This window comes from Poecile atricapillus, chromosome 17 (assembly GCF_030490865.1).
Source record: "Poecile atricapillus isolate bPoeAtr1 chromosome 17, bPoeAtr1.hap1, whole genome shotgun sequence".
In the NCBI taxonomy this organism is placed as follows: Eukaryota; Metazoa; Chordata; class Aves; order Passeriformes; family Paridae; genus Poecile; species Poecile atricapillus.
In genome coordinates, this window is record NC_081265.1 from 7,502,992 (window position 1) to 7,529,196 (window position 26,205).

The 26,205-nt window shown below is 56.2% G+C and overlaps 1 protein-coding gene across 9 annotated transcripts in view; it reads right to left on the reverse strand.

Annotated features, from left to right (window-relative positions):
- The window catches only part of MXRA7 (matrix remodeling associated 7), a 29,571-nt gene extending 8,691 nt beyond the window's left edge, over window positions 1-20,880 (reverse strand). Inside the window, exons 1-6 of one of the 9 annotated variants that reach the window (XR_009279037.1) lie at window positions 20,248-20,870; window positions 13,384-13,479; window positions 11,389-11,449; window positions 7,406-7,505; window positions 5,428-5,465; window positions 5,206-5,286 (exon numbers count right to left, since the gene is read on the reverse strand). Coding sequence is in view for 8 of the 9 variants with exons in the window: in XM_058852192.1 (XP_058708175.1) it covers window positions 5,253-5,286; window positions 5,428-5,481; window positions 7,406-7,505; window positions 11,389-11,449; window positions 13,384-13,479; window positions 20,248-20,739 (837 nt within the window). In the remaining variant the exon portion in view is untranslated. Of the gene's footprint in view, window positions 1-5,205; window positions 5,287-5,427; window positions 5,482-7,405; window positions 7,506-11,388; window positions 11,450-13,383; window positions 13,480-20,247 lie in introns of all 9 variants that reach the window. The other 8 variants (XM_058852193.1, XM_058852192.1, XM_058852194.1 and 5 more) reach the window with 8 other exon arrangements.
- Between the last annotated feature and the right edge of the window lie 5,325 nt (window positions 20,881-26,205).

Genomic DNA, 26,205 nt, shown 5'->3' on the forward strand with positions numbered 1-26,205 from the left:
ACATTGGGCCAATATAACTGCCCCAGGCTGAGAAGCTCTGGCATTTCAGCCATAGAACCTGAAAGTCTTAATTATCTTGGGATGGAGGCCCAGAGATTTGAGCCACTGCTTATCCTTGGCTCTTCCCTCCATTCCATTCTCCTTGGATCAGCATGCTTGCCCCCAGCAGCTCATCAATCAAACCGGGTTAGGGCCATCTTTTGCCAGAAGCTGTATCCTTTCTTCAGATAAAGATTATCCAGGTAACTGTTCTTGCCCAAGCCAACAGCCAAGACACGTGATTTGTCAGCTGGACATGGTTCTGTGCAAGGAAAAGCTGGAGAACAAAGAGCCCAGACAAAAGCAGGTCCTGGAATATGAGGGCAGCTCAGAGACAGAAGGTCTCAAAGAAGCATTGGAAACTGCATGTCCTTCTGGTGGCCTCAGGAGCATTCCCTTCACTCCAGCCCACCCACAACACTGACACAAGGCAGCCAAGAAGACAGCACCTCAGCTCTGAAAAAGAGAGGTTACTGGTGGCATTCCCATGTGCATCTGTCTCTCCTGTGTGCAAAAATCCACAGCAGGTCAGGAAATCTGTAGCCCATTCATAGACTTCAGCTTTCCAAAGGAGTCCTGACTCACTCTAAGGAGAGCCCAGAGCATTCTACTGTAACCATGTCTGCTAACTGCCCTTTTCAGGAATAGTTTCACTCCAAAAGATTATTTTCAGAAGCACAGAGCATTCCCAGCTCCTTTCCCTGGCTCAGGACCTTGTCAGGACCATCAGTCCTCTGCTCTGAAATCCTGGCAAGGAAGGTGGACAGCAACCTGGCTCCAGACTCTTCTCACTCCAAACTAGGATTGACCCTTGAGGATGAAGAGCAGGGAATAAAAGCCCTTAGTGCTGGGCAGACCTGGCAATGGGTGGTCGAAATCTCCCCAGGAAGTTCCCTCCCATCTCCCATCTCACTGCTGGGGATGGTCCCATCACCAATGTCCCTGTTTTTTTACCATGGGGGCAGCTACCATCTCATTTCTGGTGGTGACTATAATGCAGTCTTGAGGTATTGCAGGAAGAATATGAGGAAGGACACACTAAATCCAAGCTTTCCTGGTGGTCCCAAAAGTGTGAGCCAATTGCTCCAGCCAATCAGCAAAACACAGAGAGGACTTAAATACAGAACAGGGAGACAGTGCTTAGAAAAGAGAAAAGGAATTGAGTGAGAGGTATGAAAAGGAGCTTCATCAACACAAATCTGAATTTCCCCCACTGGGATAGAGAATCTGAAAGATGGACTGGGCTTTGGGAAATACCTAATGTGCCTCGAGGCTGCCAGAACCAGTGTGACCAGGGAGGACAAATCTCATTGGCTTTAGCACAGGGGATGGTGAGGAGTCAGTGGGGTCAGGGGCTGTATCACCCCCATCAGACCTTGCCCACAACTGTTTTGAGGCAGAAGCTTCCCACATTTCCCAGCCAGAGCAGCAACAGCTGAAAAGGCCAGAGCACAGCCAGGAAGATGGCTTGGGCTTCTGGCCATCCATCAGTCGTGTGCCCATTCCCTTGCAACACTCCTGACCACCCCAGCCAACACCACAGCAGTGGGAAAAGCCACGGACGGGCCGGGCTGTGCTTTCCTCCATCACTCAGTGTTTGTTTCCCAGCTTGCTGAACACCAGTTTGCTCCCAGCCTGGCGAGATGCCCCAGTTCCCTGCATCTCTGGGTCTCGCCCAGCTGCAGGGGAGCCCAGGACAGGCAGAGCAGGGCTCCCAGGGAGTTAGCAGGCAGAGAACAGCCAGCTGCCCATGCTGCACAAGGTTAAGCAGAAGCAGATGAAGACAAATCATGAGTGCTGGGTGAGGGAGACACGGAGAAGCAGCCACAAGCCAGGACAATTCAGGACCTGAGCCAAAAAAAAACAACCCAGGAGCTCAAGCAGAGTTTCTGTCTGAACTAAAATCTGAAGCCAAGGCAAGGTCAGTGACTCACACCCTGCAAAGGCTGCAGGGGAGTTTGCAAAGGTTTCCCCTCTGGAGTGGGAGAGGAGATGGGAAGGGGCTTCCTGGCCTCCCCTTCCCTGGCTTTCTGAGGGAGGTATCCTGAGTAACTCTGTTTTTAAAGCTTTTGGGGATTGATGACTCAATCATGACTATAAATAGGGCCAGGGCTCCAGTCCACTGACATCTTATAGGTCAGAGGACATTTTCCCTGGGGATGTGGAGGCAGGGAACAGCACCAGGCCAGCAGCAGACTTCCTTCTCATCCAGGTGGAGTTGGGCACCTACAGAGTGAGCACGAGGGGGAGCTCAGCAAGGATCCCCCAACATACAGTGTCCTTTACTACAAGAGGCAGGTGGGAAGTAAACACATCTCATGCCCTGGATGTTTGGCAGCTGAAAGCAACCTTGCCCATGGCTGGTGCCATCCCTGTGGCTGGTGGCTGCAGTAAAGCAGTGGCCACCCTGCCCTGCAGAGAGCCATGGCCCTGAGCTCTGCACCCCTCGCTGCTACTCCTCCTCCCTCAGCCCAGGACGACTATCGTGCTGCAGAAGATGAGAAGCAAACAAATAATAACCCCTGCCCCCCAAAAGTCCAAACTTACCAGCTTCCCTCATCCAAAAGAAGCACCATGCTAGGACAGGACAGGACAGGACTGGACAGGACAGCAAAGCCATTGGGTGGGGGGAGGGTTAGCAGAAGAGAGGAGGAGGCAGAGGCCCAGTTCCATGCTGTACGGAGAGGGGAGTGAGCAGGCAAGCCAGGGTTATGTGATGGCAATGCAGGGGGTGGACAGGGACAGATGCCAATGGACAGCTCTCCCAAAATGCAACCTCCCCTAGCCCTGTCCACCCACCTATTTTTGGAGGGCTGCTAGTGGAGATGTTTGAAATAGGTCTGTCAACACAGTCATTAAACCTCTGCAGCTGCTTCCTGCCATTATGTGCTCCAGAGCTGTCATCACCAGCATTGTCTCATTCAAAATTCAAACTTCAGCACAGTTGTCCCTCAAGCCATAGCTGCATCCTACTTTCATTCAGGATGCCTTGTAGAGCAGGGAAAAAATCTCTCCTCTCTGACATTCCTTATAACCAGGGTCTGCCCTGCCTTGCTGAAATTCCAGGGTCCAAGCCCAGTTTTTTGCAGTGCCCCATAACCAAGAGGCACTCTGAACCCAGCTGGGGAGGAGGCAGGTTTCTATTGCTAAATTACCACTAAGAGAAGGGCTGAGCTTGGTATTTACAGCCACCCAATTCCCCTTGTGTGAATTCCAATTTGCAGTTGAGCCCTAGGCCTAAACCCAGTCTGCATTCAAACAGTGTCACCTCAACCCATCCGTGGCTGGCCAGGAGGTGAGAGGAGAGGGTTGAGAGGCAGGAGAAGAGTTTTCTCCTTGCATGGGTAACCTGGCTGTGGGAACTGAGCCCATTAGCCAGGGAAACTGGGCAGCTATCCCTGTCTTCCCTGCACTCTTCCAGAGGCTGACAGTGCTCTGGGAGATCTCCTGCCACCCCATCCAGGAGTGCCCCTGCCAAGAGCAGTTTGGTGCCATTCATCAATGGGTCTGCCATGGGGCAGCTTCTGGCTCTTCACCCCCACCTCTTCCTCAATCCCAGACAGAGGACAGAGAGCAGAGACCTTTCTCGAGCCTGTCAGATGGGATCTGCTCTCCTTTCTCCCACCAACACTCCTAGCCAAGTGACAAGGAGAGAGCACAGACAGCTCAATCCCTTGACAACACTGAGGCCAAACAAGGCTTGGCTGGGACCTGTTTTGCCTCATGGAAAGAGAGAACTGAAAGCAGAGACCCAAGGGGGCCATTTCTCCTATTGTTTTAGGAGTGGAGCCTTGCTGCAGCTGTCAACACTCAGCAGAGTCCCAACCATACTCATTTCTAACAGAAAAAATCCCCACTAACCTCTTTCAACCTTAAAGGATGTTTAAAGAACATCTGGCAGAGACAACTCCAAGCCATCCATGAGTGCAGGCACACTGGGGAACTCTTCCTCCCTCCTCCACAGGAGATGCCCAGCCAGACCAGCAACCCCTCTCAGGCAGCCTGGCTGTGTCTCACATCCACACACCTCAGCCCTGACTGAGCAGGGGCAGCTGCACCACCACAACTCACATTTCCTGAGCTCCAGCTTTGCACCATAGCAGCTACAACTGGCAACAGATGGCCAAAAGCCTCAGGTGCAGAAGAAAAGGATTTGGGAATAAGCTGTGCTGGCTGGACCAAGAGCTGCATCCTTCCCCTGCACTCTTCCCCTTCCTGCCCAGACTGTTTTTCTCCCACAGCGGGGCAAAGGCTCCGTGCTTCTGTTCCAGAAGGACTGGTGACCCACCAGGTGTGATCAAGCACAGCCACCACCCCAGCAGATGTATTTGTCAACAGGATTTACTGTCCTCCTCCCTCGGTGAGCACTCTAATTTTTAAGGCTGAAGTCACCAGAAGCAGGAAGTTGCATCACTCAGTGCAGGTCACATTCCTTCCCCTTTTAGTCCAGATTTAGCACCAGCTGGAAGCCACAAGGCTCAAGTGAATTGTAAGCAGGACAACCACAGCCTCTGCAGGGATGCAGGTTAGAACAGAAGTGGGTATTTTGCTAAAATAACCTAATCTATTGCATGCCTGTACTCTCCTGCCTGAAGTTCTACAGCTCCTTCTGGAACAGGCAAAGAATATTTTCAATGGCATCTCCAAAAACAAGGAGTCCCAAAATTCAAACTTGTGAACTACACAAGTAGCCTCTGAGGAAAACTTTCATTTTTGGGATGTTGCTTACCAGCTGCTTCACATGGGAGCCTGCTGGTCCATGAGAAAGCTGGAGGAGTGACAGGGCTAAAAGCAAACACTAAACCTGTCTCAGTTTTGATAGCACACCTTAGACCAATCACCCACTCTGCAGCAATTTCCCAAATCTGTACAAAGAAGTGTCTGTGGGATGTCCAGCTCCAGGCATCCAAGATGAAAAATGTGAGCATCCAAACATGAGAGCCCTGGAGTGCTCATGGAAAGTGAGATGGAGGCAGAGGGGAGTGGACTCATTAATCTGTTATGAGGAGGGAAGGGAAGGGAGGTGGAGAGGGAGGTGGCACAGGCAACCAACTGCAGCTCAGAACAACCCCTCCCCTGGAAAATAACCCAAAAAGCAAAATAACCCAAGACATGAGCAGATGTTGTCAGTGGTACCACTACCTCTAAGCAGCAGCGTGTCCTTACCAAAAAGATTTGTAAGAATGTTTGTGGCCGAGGACCTAAGGTACTTGCTACAGAGATGTGAGATCAGAGGTCAGCTCAATCCTGCAACATAAAGGTGGCAAACCCGGGTCACAGCAGGTCAGCAGCACGGTCAGGGCGCATGGAGAGGGGAAGAGGGGTGAAAGGGCAAGGAGAAGGATGCAGGACAAGGCTGAGCCGCTGTGCTCAGCTCTCCCAGCTTACCTGGCAGCAGCCCTGCCCCCTTGCACCACCTGCGAGGCCTGCAATGAAAAGCTGCTGATGCCGCAGTGAAGATTTGAGGGGGGGAAAAGTAAGCCAGCAACAAAGCAAGACAAAAAAAAATTCACAAAGCTGCCTTAAAGAAATGAACAACACAAATACGGAAGAGAAGAAAATAAAGGAGCAGTAGGAAAAACACATCTGCCAGTGGCCCTCAGTGGGGGAGGCTGTTGAGAGCCTCCAAGGAACACAAAGCCCAGGCACTGTGCATCAGTTCTAGGTGCACTGTCCTGCCCTGGGACTGCTCCAGACAGACAAGAGCAGTGGTGGCTGAGCAGTGCCATGTGCCCAGGACAGGTCCATCACCCCCCAGAGTCTGTTCTATAGTCCTGAGTACAAAACCCCCATCCCCCTGCTGTCCTTAGCCAATGTCCCCTCAGTGTCCCCAGGTGACAACAAGAGCATTTTCTGCCCCACAAGAACCAGTCCAAGGCCCTGCAGGACTCCTGGCCCTGAAAACCTGAGCAGTGATTGCTCAGCTGGTTTGGATGGAGCTGCTGGTCAAAGGATTTGAATTTGCCAGCTGCAGGTGGATTTTTGCATTTGTGTTTAGCAGGATCCTGAAAGGCAAATCCCAACTAGCCCCATGGGTGTCCCTGACATTCACTCAGTTCATCCCCCCACCACCCTCCCCAAGTGAAAAGTACAGTGACACTCACAGCCCTGCTCAGCAGTTTACAGGGTGGGGGCTTCAGGCACAACAAAGATACATGGAAAAGAAGAAAGCAAACATTTTTTCCTGATGCCACCAATGCAGAATCAACCCCATGCCAGAGGAAGCCAGAGCTCATTTCTGTTGCTGACCCAGCACAGGGCAGGTCTCTGGATTTACTCTGCCTACCACAGTGCCCTGCTCACCTCACACAGATAAACCTCAGGCAGCCCAGCTGGTGGCATCACAAAGATGCTGCCCAAGAGCCTCAAGGCAAGGTTTGCCAGCAGGAGATGCCTGAGCCAGGGGCGAGGTGTGATCCCCCATCCCTGCCTTCCTTGCTGCACTCAAGTTTCTGCTTGGTTCTTTACACCAGGCCAGCTGTGGTGGTACTTAGAACACAATTTGACAGGCAAAGGGTGACAAATACCCCTACATCACTCTGCAAACCTCTGCATGGAGAATTGGGTCCCTTGGAACAGCGGTGGAGAGAACACCATCTCCCAGGGCTTGTTGAACCACCACTGGGAAATCAGTTCCTTGGAGCTCACCCTCAGGGAAAGGCTTTGAGCTGCAGACACCTGTAAGGGAGCAGCCTGCTGCAGAGCCCTCAGCTGTGGGGTTATTCCTTGTATGGGCTGGGGAATCTCGAGCCAGAAAGCTTGTTTTAAGTGACAGGACAGGTTCGACCTTTCTTCAGGCAGGGCTCAGGGGGATACTTCAGCAAAAAGTGCAACATGGACAATTCTCCCTCTCTACCAGGCCACTACTTGGTAAATCCCCACCACATCCAGCTGAGGAGACAGCCCTGGGGATGGACAGTTCCAGTGTCAGCCCCATTCAGTGAGCTCTAGAACCTCGTGCTCCCTCACTTTGCCCCAGTGGTTCTGAGCTATGCCCATGTCCTTGGTTGGGACACCATCCACAGGGCCCAGGGAGGGGAAGTAACCAAAGATCAGGTCCTCAATAGATACCTATCAGCACAGAACTAATGGGATCTGGGCAAATACACCAGCTGCATCAGCTGGAAAATTTGGTCTAAGCATCCAGAAGAGCTCCAAAGGTATTTAGGGCTGCAGTGCCTCCATCTCCTAAAGCAGTGTGACTTTATTTGTTCTCATATCTTCCTGGGTGGGAGAGGCCTGGAACTCCAGAGCAATGAGACGCTGAGGGCAGTGGGAGAGAGAGAGGTCTGAGCATACCCAGCTTGCTCCAAGGGCATGTCAGCCAGGTGGGCTTGGGCAAGAAGAAAAAGGAAGCTAAACTTACCTTTGTTCTTCCTCTAGTTCTTCTTTGGACATCATTGACTTGTACTGGTTTCCTCTTAGCTTTCCAGGACTGTATTTAAAAGAAAATGTCTCATCTGCAGCTGGAGAGGGGAGACAAAAAGAGAGCAAGAGATCTGTGAACCAGAGACCTCCTGAGGGCCACAACCGACAGCAGCAGGATTGCTCCCTTTGGGTACTCTGTGTCCTCTGCTCCTGCACCCCAAATGCTCTGGCACATCCCCTGAGTCAGCTCCAGTCTCCAGAAAGCCTGGGCAGTCAGGGAGGCAGTGTGGATCCCAGAGCAGAGCCGAGGTGCTGCTGGCCAGAGGATGACAGGAGCCCAGCAGCACTGCAAACAGCGAGGACTGCTGTGAGTGAGCAGCCTGCTGGAAGCAGATCCAAGTAAATCCTACAGCACAGGAACCATATGCCATTGTTCTCCCTGGATTCAAAGCCTTCCAGGCCCATCTTGGCTTATCAAGACATGCTAATCCTGCCATGATTAACTCGCAGCATTTTCCGCTTCTCCTCTCCAGACTTGCATTCCTTCTCCCTCTCTCCCTCCCTCCCCTCATCCAGGGGCCCTTTCCCAAGCTTGGGGCTCATGGATGGTGCCACAAGCAGAGCTGTCCCAGGCCACACAGGCCTGCAGATCTCCTGCAGCCCTTGAGAAAGCTTGTGAAAAGAAGATGCCACATGGCAAATCCCAAGGCTGCAAACAGCTCTGAGCCAAGGCAGCTCCAGGAGCACCAACACAGCTGGGTCCAAGACCCTCTGTCACCAGCCCTACCCTCTGTCACCAGCCCTGAGGAGGGAGCCGAGGTCCCCTTCTCCTGGGTACTCTCCCACCCAGCTCACCAGCCTCAGCCCTGTGCTAATTAGAGCACCAAAGCTCAGACTCTGAGCCAAAGCCAATCCTTTTCCAATCGGATTTTGTTCGAGCACTATTTGCTTTTAAAAACCTCTCCCGTGCTTTATCTTCCTACAGATGGGAGAAAACAACAGGAGGGGAGGTCAATCCAAAAGGCAGCCCAGGAGTCGCCTTTGTGGGTTATCTGTGGGCTGCTTATCTGAGAGCCTTTATCTCCCAAGGACTGCAGGACTCGGCTGCTTCACATCCAACCATCCAGCACCGCGGTTTCCACATTCCCAGAAACATCTGCTGCTTCCCCCGACCCTCAGAGCCCTGGGGATGCTTCCAAGGGGTGCAAAAGGAAGATGTTACTTCGTTATCTGCATGGCCCTGAAAAATTTCGTATAATCTACAAACCAATATCCAGGATGACACCAAGCAGCACCAGCAGCACCCCTAGAGAGGTGAGAGAAAGCCCCAAGTTGGACATAACACATGGATGCATACCCTGTCCCCAGCACCACAGGAAGGCCCTTCCCATACTCTCCACTGGTATTGGGGTCATATTCATGATTGTCTCTCCTCCTCCACCTGCCCAAATGAAAAACCCCTCACAGCCCCTCCCCTCCCTTCCTCACACATAGGAACCAGCATCAGCTTCCCTCTATCTTCCAGTCAATACTGCCCTTAAGGATTTTTCTCCTTGTGTTTAATGCCTTGATTTTGGGATTTCTCCAACCCCAAGCTCGTGCCCACATTCAGCTGCTGCCAGATCTCAGGGACCTCCTTATGAAAGGTAAGTCAGAGCCTGATTTTGTAGGTGGGGAAGCCAGAGATCTCAGAAACCAGCAATGCAAGGCTTCACTGCAGTGACTGTGCCTGGAGCAATGGGAGTGGGATGGGAATTTCACAGAGACCTCCTCCCTGCTAATGCCCACTCAATCCTCACTTCTTTACATCTCCAGGTTCCTGATCTTGGGAAGCTTCTCTGGGAAGTCCTGGTGGGTTACTACTCAATTACTGATCTGGAGTGTTTCTCTAATCCCTGAATGCCATCAGGACTCCCAGGGGATGAAAACTCTTTATCCAGCTTTGTCACAAATGTCTGAAGACAAGCAGCCCAAAGCTCTGGTCTGCAGCCCCAAACATTCAGCTTGGCCATATTCCACTTCCCTCGGTGGGAAGCCCTCCCCATGGGCAAACAAACAAACAAACAAACCTGGCCAGCTGGAAACATGCAGCAATGCTGCACCTTATCAGCACTTTGGGTGACCATAAAGTGCATGGAAAGAAAATTCAGCTGGCTGCTGCTTTGGGAGATATTAGGAGAAAGAAAAAAAATTAAAAGAGGGTGTAACATCCTGTTACTTATGCTGGTGCAAAGCAGGAGCTGTTCATTACCTTTGTAAAGCTCGACTGATTTCAAGGACAATTGTTTCCCTCACGTGGTTTTCTGCCAAATGAAGTGAGATTTGGGATTTACATTGGCCAAAAAAGAGCAGTTTAGTTGCCACTTCACCAGAAAATAATAAGGGAGGAGGGAGACAAGGTCCCCATCTCTCTGCCCACGTGGTGTTATTAAAAAAAGGAGACAGCATGTGGCTTTGGAAACCTCTGGCTGATTTTTGAGCTCAGGAACTTTCTTTGCAGATTGAAAACAAACTTCAGGAAGCACACAGAAGAGGGGAGGCTGGGTTTTCACGTAGACAGGGAAAACACTACAGGAACAGGAGGTGACCTACTTACCGAGAGCCTCCATGAGTTCATATTAAACAAAACATTTGTCTTTCATCTCTCTGCCCTCGCATTGCCAGTGCTGTGACCCTGAGTTGGCAGGGTGAGAGCAGCCCCAAGACAGCACCTCTCCCCTGAACATGCTTGCTCTGGTGTGATCCACGTTATCCCTGCCAGCTCCCTGCCCAAAGTGGAGGGAAGGCTGCTCTGGTGGGTTTGGCTCAGGGCAGCATCCCAGGCTGGTGACAGATGCCTGCAGGATCCCCACACACCCCAGGGGAATCTCTGCTGGTGGGTTGAGTGGGGCCAGGACGCGCAGGAGATGGTGAAGGAAAGAGCAGGGCTGATCCCAGGGCACTGCTGGTATCCCCAGCTGCATCCCACTGTCTCCTCCTCAGCCTGGGCCATCACCTTGCCCAGCCCCATTATAAAATACTGAATACTTCAGGATACATGTGAATACTACTTTCAGAAAGTAGTACTTCTGAAATGGTGTGAACAATTCGGGACAGGAGGCAGGAGCTGCCTGCAGGAGGTGCTTAGGGAGGACACAGTGCTGGCCAGGGCACAGCCACGGGCCATCACCTTCTCCCGATCCCAAACTGCAGCCACTTTGGAACAATGCCCTGCGGTGCCCTGAAACAGAGCTGAACCCTCAGCAGCAGACACAGAGCAGCGCTGCTGAGCATCCATTTGGCAGGATATACCCATCAGTCCTCAAACCAGGCCTCCCACAGCCCCCCATGGTGACATCCCTGGCCACCAGTGCTGTGAGGAAGCCTAGCGGGGTGGAACGAGTGGACTTTGGGAAGCCCATCTCCAGCAGTGCTTCCCCCGCCTTGCAGGAATGGCACCAGGATTAAAATTTGATTCTCTGTGGCATTAGGCATAATCCTCCTGAGCTGGGGGATTGCCACACAGCACCTTCAAACAGCCAGGCAGAAAGTGGGGCAGGGAAGGGAGAACACCCCAAGGCCTCCTGCTGCCACAGCTGTCCCCAGCCACCCCAAGCCAGGACTCTTGGGGACATCCCAGCATCTCCAGGGCTGCCCAGGAGAGCAGGGTCCCCTTCAGACACATTCCTGCTCGGCACCATCTGTTTCATTTTCTTAGGAGTGCAGCAGTTGTCACCACAATTAGTCAATGAATCATTTTCCAATCAACTAATTGGCTAAACAGTTAAACATGGCTCTGACTAAAGCCCCTGGAGATTGTCCTGGATTCGAGCAAGGAGCTTTTGGAGCAGCTGCATCACAAAGCTACCCCATGGCAAACAGCCCAAGGGCATCTGGGGAAGAGATAGGAATTTCCTGGAGGAAGGAGACCATCCCCAAGCACTCTGGGCTCCAGACCTGTCCATAATCTCCCTGCAAAGTTCTGGCTTGCTTGGCACTCACCATCCTCATCCTCTGGCTCTCTCACCACCAGCTTCTCGTTTTCTGAGTCCACCTCTTCCTCCTGGAGGAGTTAAAAACAGAACAGCCATGAGGGGAAGGTGCTGTGCTGAATAACCCAGCCTGGAGCTCCAGTGAGAGGGCTGGGCACCCTGCCCTGCTTCCCCCAAGGAACAGGACAAAAGGATGGTCACTAATGAACATCCTTTTTATTAGTCTGCTTTCCTCTCACTAGTCAGTCACAGTGATCTGGCCCACCCAAAGGCTGTGAAATGCAGGTGCCTCCCCATAATCAAAGAGATATTCAGGTTTTGAAGAAGAGCTTGTGCCTGAGCACCTTCCACCCAGCTGCAGCCCTGCCACCCCTCCTGCCCAGGGACAGGCAGGGCACTGAGCCAAGAGCCATGGGGACTTCTGTGTGCCCCCAGACTGTCCTGGCAGTAGGAAAAGGTGGATCCCCAGCCAAAGCCAGCTTGCAGCCACAGGCCAAGCAGCTGCTCTGAAGCACCAGTCAGGCCCAGGGGTCAAAGGCAGCACTGGGGGGGTTGTGCTGGGACCCCTCCAGGAGCCATCCACAGCTGGTGTCTGGAGCACAGGCAGGAGCATCAACTGCACATTTTGGGGTTTTTTAAAGGCAAAGCAATTTTAGAAGTTTTGGGGTTCCCTTCTACAAGATACAACAAACTTCATAAAGCCCAGATTCCTTGTCCTGTGAAGAAATTCCAAGCAGGGAGAGTGGGGAGCACTGAGCCCAAGGGTCACCAGCACCTGGGGTGTTCTCCTGCAGCCTCCTGGCCTCGTGCACCCCATGGGCTGGCAAAAGGGGCAAAGCACATGGGCAGGGAGGGGAGGAGCATGGAGGGAGGCTGCCAAGCCCCTCATTATCAGGGGACATGTGGGAAAAGCTGGGGTGAAGCAGACCCAAGGGGAATGGCGCTGACCCAAGAAGGATCATGCACAGAGTGCTGGCTTTGCAGTGCAGAGCTTTGGAGGAGCTGCGGGAGCACAGCCCCTGCCCAGAACTGGGTGAGTTTGTCATCGGGGAGGAATGTGCATTATTCACAGCCCCTTGGCTTCCTCTGGCCACTCTGTTCCCCAGAAGGAGATGCCACTGGGACCCCTGCCCGCTGCAGCCACAGCTATTTTGGGCCACGCTTCCAAACATGGGCACTTCCCACTGGACACCCAGACTTCCCCTGAGGGTGGCTGGGGAGGCACCCAAAGGAGTGGCCTCAGGGAGGGGACACTCAGCTCTGGTGACTCAGCCCCAAGCCCAGGGCAGCAGTTCCCCATCACATCCATCTCTCCCTGGGAGCTGAGACATCCCCTGGGAGACCCAACCCTCCCGGAGAAGACACAAGGAGGGAGATTTTAACCTCTTCCTTGCCTGGGCATTAAGAACTGAGCATTTAACAACGACATCAAGCAAGAAATTTGGGTGGCAAACATCCAAGGAGGGAAAATAGATCTGCTCCAACACAGAGGAAGAGACACTTGACAGGAGCCGAGGGGGAACAGGCAGGGATGCCAGGCTGGCAGGCAAGAGCAGCGTGCTGGGGCTGTCTGGGACCCCTGCTCGTGGCAGCCACGAGCTCCCTACAGCACAACACTTTTCTGCTTGGATGGCTTGGAGGCAGATGCCAGCACCTCCCTTCCCCCAGGCTGTGGCCCCAGACTCCACATCCCTGTCCCTCTGCCTTCCTGGGGCTGCTCCCTCCCGCAGCCAGGAACCTCAGAGGGCCTCACTGACCCTCATCCCCAGGGCATCACTCCCTCCACCTCCAAGAAGCAAACCTGCACCTGGAACACCATTTCTTTCTGTTTTACATGGGCTGAGTTATTAAGGGGCCACTCAACCCCACCAGGGGAGAACAGCAGGCAAGCTTTGCCCTCCTTCCCATGGTCACTGCCACCTGGGACAATGTCCCACCCACACAGGGACACTGGCACACTGCGTGCCGTGCCACCCTCCCCAGGCTGGCTCTCCTTCCCACACACCTCTGCATGGCTGGAAAGTGCTGCGTGACCCCTCGTGTCCTCTGCTTGTCCTGTGTGCCCGAGGCCGGATCCAGGAGAGGCACCCAACGGTGGTATCTGGAAAAGGGCAAAATCTCTGAGCACAAACACCCCTGTGCTCCACCAACCAGCCCTGGCAGCTTCAGCACACATGGACAAATCCTGAGTGTGGCCAGTAGCCCACCTTGTCCCGTGCCCAAGCCTGTGCTGCCCTGACCCGTGTGCCCAGCTGTGACACGGCTGCTGGAGCGAGGAACAGAGAGCTGCAGTGCCCAGCCCTGCAGCCAGGCTTTGGAGCTCCCTGTGGCAGCCCCAGCCCATGGGATGGGAGCGGTGCAAGGAGCCACCAGCGAGGGGGACTGGCTCTGCCAGGGCCAGGCCGGGCTGCCGGGTGTCCTGGTGGGGCTCAGGCAGATTCCCGGGGTGCTGATGAACATGCAGGAGGAGGAAGGGAGAGGACATGCTCGGTTTGTTAATGCTCTGCCTTCTCCATCACAGGAAAACACCCCCTGGAAACCTCCCCATCCCATCCTGCAATCCTGGGGCTTCCCAGCCCTCTCACCCCCACTGCAGCTGTGGATGGCCTCAAGCCCCGTGCACAGCCAGCTTTCCCTGTCCAAAACCTTCACAGATCAAGGTTTTCCTGCGGTGCCTGGAGGGCTGTGGAGGAGGATGTGCGTGGGCAGGGAGCAGGGACACCGTGTCCCTTGGCCTTGCAGGGAAATACCAGCGTCGGGCTGGGAGCAGCCTCTGGGCTGGCTGGAAATGCCAGCAGGGACAAAGCCTCACCTCGAGCCTGGCTGTGCCTACAGCCCCTGTGAGCCAGAGAGGAGGAGAGCCCCGAATTTCAGAGCTCTCAGCCCTGCCATGGCCAGTGGGTGCTGCTGTCCCGGCATCTGGGAGGGGGAAGGCGTTGGGACAACACTGACAGGCTTGGACAGCAAAGAGGACACGGTGGCACCCCAGGCACTTCTGTAGGAAGCGCAGCCCGGGGAGAATACAGGGAGAGTTTCGAGCAGCTGGGAGTGAGGAGGGAACAACTGGAGAAGAAAGGACCTGGGTGCTCCGACCAACAGCCCACAAATCAGCATCTCTCCGGTGCACACCGGGCAGGAAAACCTCCCCGCAGGAATAAAAACAGGGCGAGAAGCAGCACTGCGGGGAGCTGTGCACGTCATTATCCGGGAGCATCTGGAGGAGACTTGACACGGGCCGCTCCGACCAGCTGCTGCGGCAAACAAAGCTCTCATTGCCGAGCCGAGGGGACGCGCTGGGCGGCAGCTGCCGGGCCCCGGGGCCACGCGGGGCTGGGAGCGCTCCCTGGCCGCTCCTGCTGCCCCCCGGCACATCCATTCATCCATCCGAATCATACCTGGGCACAGCCCGCTCCTGCTGCCCCCCGGCACATCCATTCATCCATCCGAATCATACCTGGGCACAGCCCGCTCCTGCTGCCCCCCGGCACATCCATTCATCCATCCGAATCATACCTGGGCACAGCTCGCCCGGGGCTCCGGAAAGGCTGGGGTTAAAATCCAGCGAGTCATCCACCTTAAATAACAAGGCAGAGATCCATCTGCCTCCTGGCTGCAGAGCCGAAGCGTTTGTTGGATCATCACAAACCTGCTGCTGCTGCCCTTCAGCTCCGCGGCCGCGATGCCCACGCGTGAAGCTGACCCTGGCAGCGGGCTTTGGACCAAAGCAGAGCGAGGACAAGGCTTCAGGGACATTTTGGGACACTGATCGTGGACAACCCTGAATGTCCCAGGGGAGGATGGCTCAGATAGAGGAGCTTGGCATTGTGACCCCAAAATGCCTCCTGAAGGCTCTGCCAGCACTGAGCCCTCTCCCAGCCTATGGGAGATGGGAGCCAGGCTTCCCACTGCAGCATCATCTGGTTTTCAGCTCATTTCTGGCCATTTCCTCCCCACTTCCTCCACCCTCAGTGCAAACCTCTCTGAGCAATGGGCTTCTTTCTCAGAAAGGACTAGAGGAAACTTTGGGGGTGGTGTGTCCCTCACCCTTTCCTCAGGGGCAGCCCTGGCACTTATGGGCAGGTTGGGGACAAATAAGTGCCCTGCTCCAGCTTCAGGAAAAGGGAAGATCCCAGGCTGCAAAACAAGAGGAGAAAATTATCTTGGATTAAACTCCTGGGCCCTGTGTGTTGCCATTTATGGCTGCACTTTTTGCTCCAAGCCTGATGCAAGACACTGCAAGAGGGAAAGAAAGCAGACAGGAGAGAGCCAGCCAGAAAGAGAAAAGCCAGGAGAAAAGGGGAAGGAAGAAGCCTTAAAAAAAATACTCAATAATAATAATAACGTGGGGCAGAGTTTAGCAGAGCAGAGCAGCTGCTCTGTCAGCAGCTCCCCTTCAGCCACCACTGGGGCTCTCCTCTGGCCAGAGAAGCAGCTGCAGAACAAGAGCAGTTTTCCAGCCCTGGTGATGATCCTGCCAGCTCTGGGGTGCCTGGAGAGGATGTCCCTCATGTGGAGATGGCATTTTGCAGGTCTGAGCCCACCAAATTGTGGGAGCATCTGCTCCTGCCACTTCCCCTGTCACTGCTATGGGCAAGGACAAGTCACAGAGTGGCCAGAGCATTTCTGAAGCTCTGGGACCATCCAGCCCTTAATGAGGATGAGGCAGTGCCAGGGTTGGTGAGGAAAACACTGGTGTGTCCCACAGCAGGGTGAGGAGCCCAGCTCAGCAGCACCCATCCCTGCAGGCACCACCACATTCCAGCGTGCCTCCCCCAGGATCACATTTCCTTTTTGCTACAGCCTCTGGAAAGCAAACACCAAACATCAGGATGTCCCTCACTGCCCAGGCGAGCTGGATGGCATCCTTGGGAGCAGTGGCAGGCAGAGCTGGCCCTCACCTGGCAGCCCTTCACACGAGTGGGCACCTCAGGAGGCAAAGAGCCCCCATGGCCTCTGCTGCAGCAGTGCCCTGGCTCTGGCACAGCTCCCAGGGCTTTTCCCAGCCCACAGGAGCCTGGGCAGGGAGCACAGAGCAAACCCCAGTGCCCCACACCACATCCCAGCACCAGCCCCGTGGCCGGGCAGGCTGGACACGTGCACAGGTTCCCTGGGGGTGACACACAGCCTGTCTCACTTCCCAGTTTGCAGCCACTGCAAGAGATGATGCATTTGTCCCTGGCACAGGCTGCTCTGCGTGAGAGCTGGGCACATCTGAGCAGTCAGGGATCTGGGTGGGGAGCCCTGCATTCCCTGGCAGTGCTGCTGCCAAGGCTGTGACGGGGGTAGCTCATCACCACATCCCTCCCCAGTGCACTGTGGGACACTGGAGCTCCTGTCCCAGCCTGCTGGCAGTGCAGACACAGCCTGAACAGCTGCCAATTACAGCCAGACTTAATTAGACACCCTCTTCCCTCCAGCACAGGGAGGGCAGGCAGGAGATATTAGAGGGAGAAATTAAGACTTTTTAAAGAGGGCTCCTGGTGGGAGCTGGGTGGTTTGTGCTGCCTGCTGTGTCCAGAGGCACCAGGAGCCCCCATGGAGGAAGAGATTGGGGTGGGGGGCACAGGGAAAATGCACCAGGAGCTTGGCAGAAGAGACAGATGAAGCCTTTGTGCTATCCAGGTGTCAGCCCTGCAGGCTGTCCTGCTCACACAGGGTTTGTGTGCCCCCTCTCCCCACTGTCACCCATTTCCCCCTGCTCCCTTTGAAGCCCTCAGCTGCAATTAACCCTTGGCAAAGCAGCCAGGCTGCTGTGCCCTGGCACTGCCCACTCTCCATCTCCAGAACATTTTGGGCAGGATGGCATCCCAGCAGTGGCTCTGCTCCAACACTGAAACCCCTGCCCGGTCCCTGCCACCTGCCACTCCAGGACAGAATGGCTCATTAGAGAGTTGAAGTTTCTGACTGTTTCTCACAAGAACCACGCTCCACAGCCCCAGCGACGCTGCCGTTCCCACCCAGCAGCTTTTCATTAGGGGATTGCTTTGACAGCACTGCCTCATCCATTAACGAGCTGGGGATGGGGATGAGAGCAGACAATGACAGACTAATTAAATTTTTTTTCAGTGATGGGAGCAAGCAGAGACAAGGGGAACCACTACCAGCAGTTAAGGGAAACAAGGACTCCTGGGCTCTTTTCCTTGCTCTGCCACCGGTTCATTTTGTAGCCCTGAGCACAATGCTGCAATGACCTGGTCACTGCAGACAGGGCCAGGGAGGCTTCAGCCGTGCAGGAGGTGGAAGCAGGAGGGAGGCTGAGACACGCAGCTGCCCCAGCAGATCCCAGTCTGCACAGGCAGAGAGCAGGGAAGGAGGAGGCAGCGGGATGTGTGGCTCCAGCCCATCATTAGCACACCGAGCCTGCTCTCCCTGGGCGGCTTCATCCATCAGCATTTCGGTCGAGTTAATGGCTGCGGGCAATCCGAGCCAGGCTGGCACATTGCGTGCTAAGCAAACAGGAGGGAGAGAAAATAAGGAAAAAAAAATAACGAAAGAAAATAAATGAGGAAAGAAAGCTCTCCGAGTGGGGAGCACAGCCCTCTGCCTGCTGATGTGCTGAGAATCCCTGAGCCTGCAGGAGCCGGACAGGGTCTGGGACTCGTCTGCTGAGTCACATCAGGGACCGCAGCCCTCGGCCGAGCCAAGACAGGCTGGAAAGGGAACGATTCCATCAGCAGCCGCCTGCAAAGCACTCACTGCTCTGCCCAGGACCTGTCCCATCCCTGCCTGTAGCTGGGCTCGGGTCTGAGTGGTGCTGGAGGAGGGGAAGGATGAAGCAACTTTGAGGATGTTCATAGGGAGCAAAACCAGGGAATCCAGGGAGATTCTGCAGAGGATGGTCTCTCCCACTCTGCCCACAGGACCAGCCCTTGGATCAGCAGACTGGGCACTGCCACACGTGGCTGGTGCCTGCTGCAAGTGCACGTAGTCCCTCGGCCGTGCCACCCCGCCCCGGGGCCGGCCGGGCAGCGCTGCCAGCCACGGGACCATGTGTGGGCCACAGCTCCCAAACACTTACTCAGCAGCGAGAAACATCACTCCCCCTCCCACTGCTCCCCACCACCACCAGATCACTCGTGCCTGGTCCCTGTCCTTCCCAAAGGGATGCTGCTCAGGCCCAGGGTTTCTTGTTCTGCCTTGAGGGAACAATTTCCCTGGAGGAAAAGCTGGCCAGGACCCTTTGCTGCTCCAGTGTTCCCTTTGCTGTAAGAGGGGCTGAGGGCAGCGAGGAGCCCCAGGCCCATAAAGCCTGGCCAGACTTCTGGGGGACAGAGAACACCCCGTTTCTTGAGTAAGAACTCATTCCAGGCACACAAAACCCTGTTACTGCACCTGTGCCAGGTGGGGGTAAAGGAGCTCAGCCCTTCTCTGAAGGCAACAAGCATTGCAGCAGTGCCTGTCCAAAGAAATCAGGGCTGAAGAGCAGCCAGAGGGGAGGAAAACATTCCCAAGATGTGAGCTAGCAGCAGAGGAACCTGTGGGCTCTGGCAGCCCTGGATCCTGCCCTCTATCCTGATGGTGCTGTCCCTGACCAGAGAGCAACTCCATCTGAGCGGCCAACTTCAGTGCTGAGCTGGCCCAGCCAGAACCCAGCTGGCTAACAGTGGCCCAGGAGCTCTCCAGAGATCCTGGTACTCACAGGCACCGATAAATCACACGACAGGGAAACAAATGTGGTTTCCAGGACGCTGGGACAAGGGATGGGGCTGCTCAAGAGCTGTATCCATGGGCAAGGGGCACCAGGAAGGGAAGAGAGAGAGCTCCGAGGCTCACAAATCACCAAGGGAGATGCTGAGGAGCACAGGGAGGCAGAGCCACGTCCCAGGCCGAGAGCAGTTCACCCCTGGGTGTTGCAGAGCATCACAGCACAGAGCAGGGTGTGCAAGCCCCCGGGACCTGCCCAGGGCTGGCCGGTGAGTCACTGGAGGTGCTCTCCAAGGCGAGGGCTGTCTACGCACTGCCCGACAGCCTGGAGACAGTTGCTGAGGATTACAAATGCTGCTAATAATAGCCAGGAGGCGACTGGGCCCCAGCCCTGCGTGCCCCGGCCCAAACACTCTGCCGGCACACGGTGACGCTCCCGCATCCCCGAGCCACCCCAGTACTCCCTTCCCGGCTTTTGGACAGCGGCCACATGGGAGAAAGCCACCAAGGCAGGGAGTTCAGGTGCCTCAGGTTGTCACCGAGTCCCACCCAGGCTGGGCAAGAGCAGAACAAGATCTTCTCATGGACAGTGGGTCGCCCCTTTATTTTTAAAGAAGATCCGGGGGAGGAGGGAGGATTTATCGAGCATTTATAGGCATCGCTGCCGCCCCCAGTTCAGCCAGGGGTCAGAGCTTGGGGCCAGCATCCTGCTGGGGCTGGGAAGGAGCGGGGCGGTCCCTTCCCTGGGGCAGGCAGGGACAGCGCAAGGAACCCGCGCTGGCACGGGGACAGTTTCTGTAGCGCACAGAAAAGGGATGAGCACGGGAAGAATAAACACAAGTTCATACCCCAGCACCTGGATAAGCTCTTGGGGAAAGGAAAAGACTCCCAGGGGTTAGATGTGCGCACAGGAGAGGCTCACACTGACACACGCTTCTCTTCCCTTAAATCTTTACTTTCTTGATTATTTTTAGGAGCATTCCTTAGGGGACGGGGGAGGGAGGGAGCCAGAAATACCCCCCCCCAAACCGGGGGACAACGGGCTTGTTCCCACCCGAAGACAAAACACGGAGTTTGCCAGGACCTTTCTTATTTTAGGGGAAAACCCCGAGCGCTGCTCCTTCCCCGCCATCCGCGGGGACGGAGGCGTGGAGAGGGGACACCACGAGGGGACTGGAGGGACCCCGGCGGTCCCGGGTGAGGCTCCTCGGCCAGCCGGCCTTACCTTGCTCTCCGCATCCTCCCGGTGCCCGGGCTGCCGGGGCTCTTCTGGAGGCTGCCGGGGCTCTTCTGGCGGCTGCCGGGGCTCTTCTGGCGGCTGCCGGGGCTCCTCTGGCGGCTGCCGGGGCTCCGCGGGCGGCTGCCGGGGCTCCACGGGCGGCTGCCGGGGGATGCTCTCGGCCGCCGCGGGGCTGGGCTCGGCCCCGGGGCCCGGCTCCGCCGCCGCGTCCCGCTGCTCGGCGACCGCCTCCTTCCCCTCGTCTCCCACCCCGACCTCCTCCACCGGCACCCGGCTCCCCTCGTCCTCCGGCCCCTCGGCCGCCGCTTCGCCCCCGGGGCCGCCCTCCCGAGCCGGCTCCGCCGCGGGTTCCCGGGGCCGCTCCGCCGCCCGCTCGCCGCCGCCTCCCCGCAGCCTCAGGAAGACGGAGGCGAGGACGAGGGCCAGGACGGTGAAGAGCAGCGGGACGGCCAGGTACAAGTCCACGGCCAGGTCCATGCTGCCCTGCCGCCGGAGCCCGCCCGACCCGACTGCGCGGCCGCGGGGGGTGCGCGGGCAGCGCTCGGCCGGCGGCGGGGCTGGGCCGGCTCTCGGCCGGCTTTACCCGGCGTCATCCGCCGGCCCTGCCCACCGCCACGGCCCCCCCGGCCCCGGCACCCACCTCCCCCTCCGAGCCGGGGCCAGAGCCAGGCCCCACTCCCCGCCCGCCGGGGATGCGCTCCCGCATCCACCCGCACCCAGGGGTGGGATCTGGGAGGGGGCGATCGGGAGAGGAAGGCTTGAACTGCGAGCAGCCCGGCTCTGCTTCATGCGAGAGTCCAGCTCGGGACAAGGGGATCTTTCATTAGGCACTGCCTTATATCCACAAAGTCATTCCCAAACTGCTCGCGGTGACTTGCACCGTCAAATCCTAGAATCATCTACACTGGAAAAAACTTTTAAGACCATTACCCCTTTCAGTGAAGAAATTGTTCCTAATACCCAATCTAAACCTCCCCTGGCGCAACTTGAGGACGTTTCCTCTTGTCCTGTCACTCGTTAAGGGATCCCATTCGAGCCAAGGGAAGTGTCAGCCTCCCGGGGTGCTCCCGGTGCAGACAGCCAGGGCTCGGTGAGCTCGCACACACTGGGGTGTCGGCTGGCCTCCGGACAGTGTTTAATCAGCATTTGCACCTTGTTAGCCCTTGGCTGGGTAGCGGAGGGGCTGGCAGGGCCAGGAAGGCTGTCCTGACTCCCCTGGGTGTGCAGCATCTGGCAGCACATCCACGCCAAGCTCCAGAGCATCGCTCCACCTTTCCCGGGAGCTGCAGGGGATATCAGTGCCAGAAACTGCTGCTACAGCCACCGGGTGAAGTTGGTGCCGAGAGCAGCTGGGCTGCCAGAGCCTCCTCCCGAACGTTTTGCTGCAGGGAGGTCTGAAAAACAGGAGACTCAAAAACCAGGATGTGCCCAAAAGCCATCACAAACTGGCAAGCAGTGGCCAAGGAATTGTCAGGTCCCTCCAGACTCTGCCACTGGGGATTTCCTGCCTCTCAAGACTGCTGGGAGGATTAGCCAACCTTTCAGAAAGCAGGCTGAAATTAGAAGGTCTAAACTATTCCTGCCAGGGTGAAACCAGCACGGAGCAGGACGCATGTGAGGGGAGCAGACATGGGCATTCACGCCGGAAAGTTTCTTCCAGGGAAAAGGCTCCGGAGATACCACCAGGATCAGAGTTTTTTTTATTGACAGATGAAAGGCAAAACTCAAACAAAAGTGGAATTAAATCCCCGGGTGGGAGGAAGGAAGTGAAGCCATGATCCTCACTGCGTTTGTCTTTATTGGTAATCCTATCAGGCAGGCAATCGTTAGCGTGTGGATAATTGTATTCTTAGCAACAACCAAGCACGGTACTTATCTTCCCTTCTCCCGCAGAGCTTTGCATTTCCTGGGTCCCGATCTCAGAGCTGCTCTAGAGCTCAGCCAAACCACCCAGAGATTGGCAGCGTCACAGCACTCTCTGGTTCAGCAGCTTTTTCCATGTGTATTTGGTCCCTTCTTCCCCCTACTTGCCCTAATCCCGGTAGCCATGAAGGCATCATCCCGAGCCCAGTGCATCACTTGCCTTCAGAGGCTTCCTCTGAGCCCTGGAAATCGCTCATGGCCAGAGACAGAACAGGGTGGGGAAGTCCCAGGGTCTGGGTGCTTGCTCCTGTGCTCATGTGGACTCAGTTTTAGGCACAAAGAGGAATTCAGGGTGACACTGGGAGAAATTGGCCACTGGGAGCTGCTAATGGGGTGACACGGGGTGTTTTGGTGTTACACACATCTCCAGCTGTCACAGTGCCCTCGATTTCTGCCAACACCCAGGACACCTCCTGCTCTTTCTCCCTGGCAGTATAAATTTTCCATGGCTCTTGATTAGAAGTGTGTTGGAGGGTGTTTGCCCGCTCAGGAATGCAGCAGCATGTGGCTTGCATTAACCCAGCACGGAGACAGAGCACTTCAGCCAGCACCCTCCAGAGCAGGATTTATCACTGCCTTCAAATAAGAGAAGCCAGTCCTGACAGCTTCTCCTGAGGCTGGAATCCCTGACAAGGGAATCGACAGGAGCTTCAGAGGTGCTCAGCAGCAGCAGCAGCTCCTGGCTCTGGACCTGCAGCGATTCCCTCTCAGGTTGCTGTGGCACTCACAGGAGTTGTGAGAGCTGCAGTGCTTGGATGTCTGTGAAAAATAACACTCCTGGTCTTGAGAGAACAGCCAGGAGCAGCAAGGACACGTCTGCCAAAAGGGCTTCTCTAACTGAGCCAAGCTCCTGCAGTAACGAGGTGACAGGAGCAGCAACAGAGCTCAGCTCCCCATGTCCAGACTTGGGGTGAGAGCTCCTGCAGGATGTCATCTGAGGGGGATGATCCCCCAAGCAGAATTTGGGCCCAGCAGGTCCCATGTGATGCCAACTTGTCCCCTCCATGGCTCTCCAGAGGGAACTGATGGAGTAAACTCGGCCTGGTCCCTGGCCAGAGCTCCTGCTGGGAGGCACAGAGGTATCTCTGGGGTTCCCATATCAATTTACAAGGCACGATCGATGCCTCCGGCTTCATCCTGCACTCTGCGGGACGGGAGGGGATGGATTCACACACCGGCTCAGCCAGGCAGGCTCCCAGCCAGGGATCTCCGCCCTGGGGCTGCCCGCCAGCTCCAGGGGAGAGGAGCTCGGAGTCTGCTGGCAGGGGGGGCTGGGGAGGGGTTCCCCTGGGCACGGCGCCCCAGCCCCAGCCCCAGCCCCGGCCCAGGCTCGGGTTCGGGCAGAGCCCGGAGCGGGGCAGCAGCAGCAGCTGCCGTGCGCTGCCCTCTCTCGGGAGGAGAACCGCCCTGCAGCGCCCGGGAGAGCGGGGGATGGCTGGGGACAGACCCCGAGAGCCCCGGCAGAGCAGGGTTGAGGCCCCAAGAGCCCGGGACGGGAAGGGGATGGCCGGGAACGGCCCCCGAGAGCGGCGGGCGGGCAGGGAACGGTCCCCAGGAGTCCCGGGACAGGCAGGGAATGGCTGGGAAGAGATTCCTCAGAGTCCAGTCTGAGCAGGGGATGGCTGGGTCCGGTCCCAGAGCCCCGGGCTGGGTCCGGTCCCAGAGCCCCGAGCTGGGTCCGGTCCCAGAGCCCCGAGCTGGGTCCGGTCCCAGAGCCCCGAGCTGGGTCCGGTCCCAGAGCCCCGGGCTGGGTCCGGTCCCAGAGCCCCGAGCTGGGTCCGGTCCCAGAGCCCCGGGCTGGGTCCGGTCTCAGAGCCCCGGGCTGGGTCCGGTCCCAGAGCCCCGGGCTGGGTCCGGTCCCAGAGCCCCGGCCCCCACAGAAGCCGCTCTCACACGGCCGCCAGCTCCGAGAGCGGCAGCAGCTGAAGAGCTTTGGCAACAAAGGGGGATTGAGGAGAGCCGCGGTGACAACTGCCCCGGGAAACAGCCCCGGGAAACAGCCCCGGGAAACAGCCCCGGGAAACAGCCCCGGCACGGAAAATGCTGCGCTGCAGATCTGTGGGAAGGACTGAGCCGGGCTGGCTCCTGCTGCCCGAGTCACTGCGGGTGGCAGCGCTCCCGGGATGCAGGAATGGGGTGTGGGACCGTCGGGAGAGCCTTCAACAGGCACAAAAAAGATCTGATCTAGCACACCACGCGTTCTGTGTCCGGCTGCCCTTGAGCTGTACAGGCAGGTGCTGTTCCAGGGTCCTCTGCTTCCCTCCCACCCAAAGCAAGGAGGTCACTGAGCTCCAACACCGACTCTGCATCCCAGCCAGAACCCAAGTGTGGCTCCACGAGCCCGTGTGCAGTGAGGTGTGCAGATACATGCTGGTTTCCAAGGGGTAAAGATGGGATTTTATGTTCCCGGATCCTCCCAGAACCCATTTTCCCTCACATAAAGTTTGAGCACAGACCAGTCTTATAACTGGTCCAAACTCAGATTATTTCTGCAAGCGCCAGTCACGCTCCCAGTCATGGATACCACTTTTTCTTTGCCAAGAAAACAGCCCTCTGTCTTGATGCCAGAAATGAGAAGCTATCCCAAGAAACGCCCCTGTACTCACTGTTCTTCAGCCTTGGAGGTCATTCCCTTACCTGGCTGGCTTCTCATTTGCCTTTTGACATCTGGCTGTGCTGGCTCAGGGATATTTGGGTCCAATCCACAAATGGCAGAGCTCAGCCCAGGGGTGGGGATGGCTGTACCTTTCTTCCACCAAAATAAATGATCCAACCCAAGAGCTCTCCTGGAAGTATTTGTTTCTAGACCTTTTCCCTAAGCTCCTGTCACTACCCCCTCTGCTTGGGAGGCCTCTGTTCTCACCCCTACAGCTCAGCTCTTCCAACAACTTAATTCATTTTACAATCTAATCCCTGACCCAGGGCAGGCTCTGAGTTGCTGTTGAGGGTCTTCAAAGTCTTAAACCAGTACAACTGGCCTTGCCCTTGACAGCACACTGATACAAGCAGATATTCCAAAAGCTCCTGGACACTGGCAGCCCCAGCCCCAGCTGCAGTGGAACAGCTGAGAAATGACACAGCCTTGGGTCTAAACAAGCAGTGCTGCAGCAGAAAAGCAATTCAGGAATTCCCCTGCAGCCCAGGGCTGGGACAGGCAGGACAGGGCTGCTGCTCCAGGGCAGGCTGCACGGATTTGTTCCAGTGGCAGCCCAGTTGCAGGCCCCTCTGCTGAAGGACAGGACACACAGTCCCAGGCATCACACACAGGTGGGAGCCACTCAGACCAGAATGGCTTGGGTTGGAAAGGACCTTAAAGCTCACCTTGTTCTGCCCCTGCCATGATCCCAGGCTGCTCCAAACCCTGTCCAGCCTGACTTTGAACAGTTCCAGGGATCCAGGGGCAGCCACAGCTTCTCTGGGGTACCTGTGCTAGGACCACACCATCCTCACAGGGAATTTCATCCTAATATCCAAGCTAAACCTACTCACTGTCAGTTTGAGGATATTCCCCTTGTCCTGTCACTCCAGGCCTTTGTAAAATGTTTCCATCTTTCTTGCAGGATCCCTCCAGGGAGCAGAAGGCTACAATTAGATCACCCTGGAGGCTTCTCCTCTCCAGGCTGAACAATCCTATTTCTCTCAGCCTTTCCTCATGGGACAAGTGCTCCATCCCTCTGATTACCAGTGGCCCTCCCAAAGCAGCACACGACACCTGGAAGATGAAATCCCTTCTTGCCAGTGCGAGGTGGCACCAGAAACACAACACAGAAACCTCTTGTGACAGTCTGGGGAGGCCAGGACTGGGCCAAAGAGCAGGTGGGGCAGTCTGGTAACAAACCTACCAATAAAATTCACCTCCCAAAGCCTGTGCAACCCCAGCAGCTTCCAAACCACACCCCAGCACAGATGGACAAACCCTCAAGCACCCCAGAGCTGTTCCTGACACATTTTCTCTTTGGGACATGGAGGTGCACACCTGTAAGGTTTTTTCAGATCACAGTATGAAAGAAAGTGACAGGA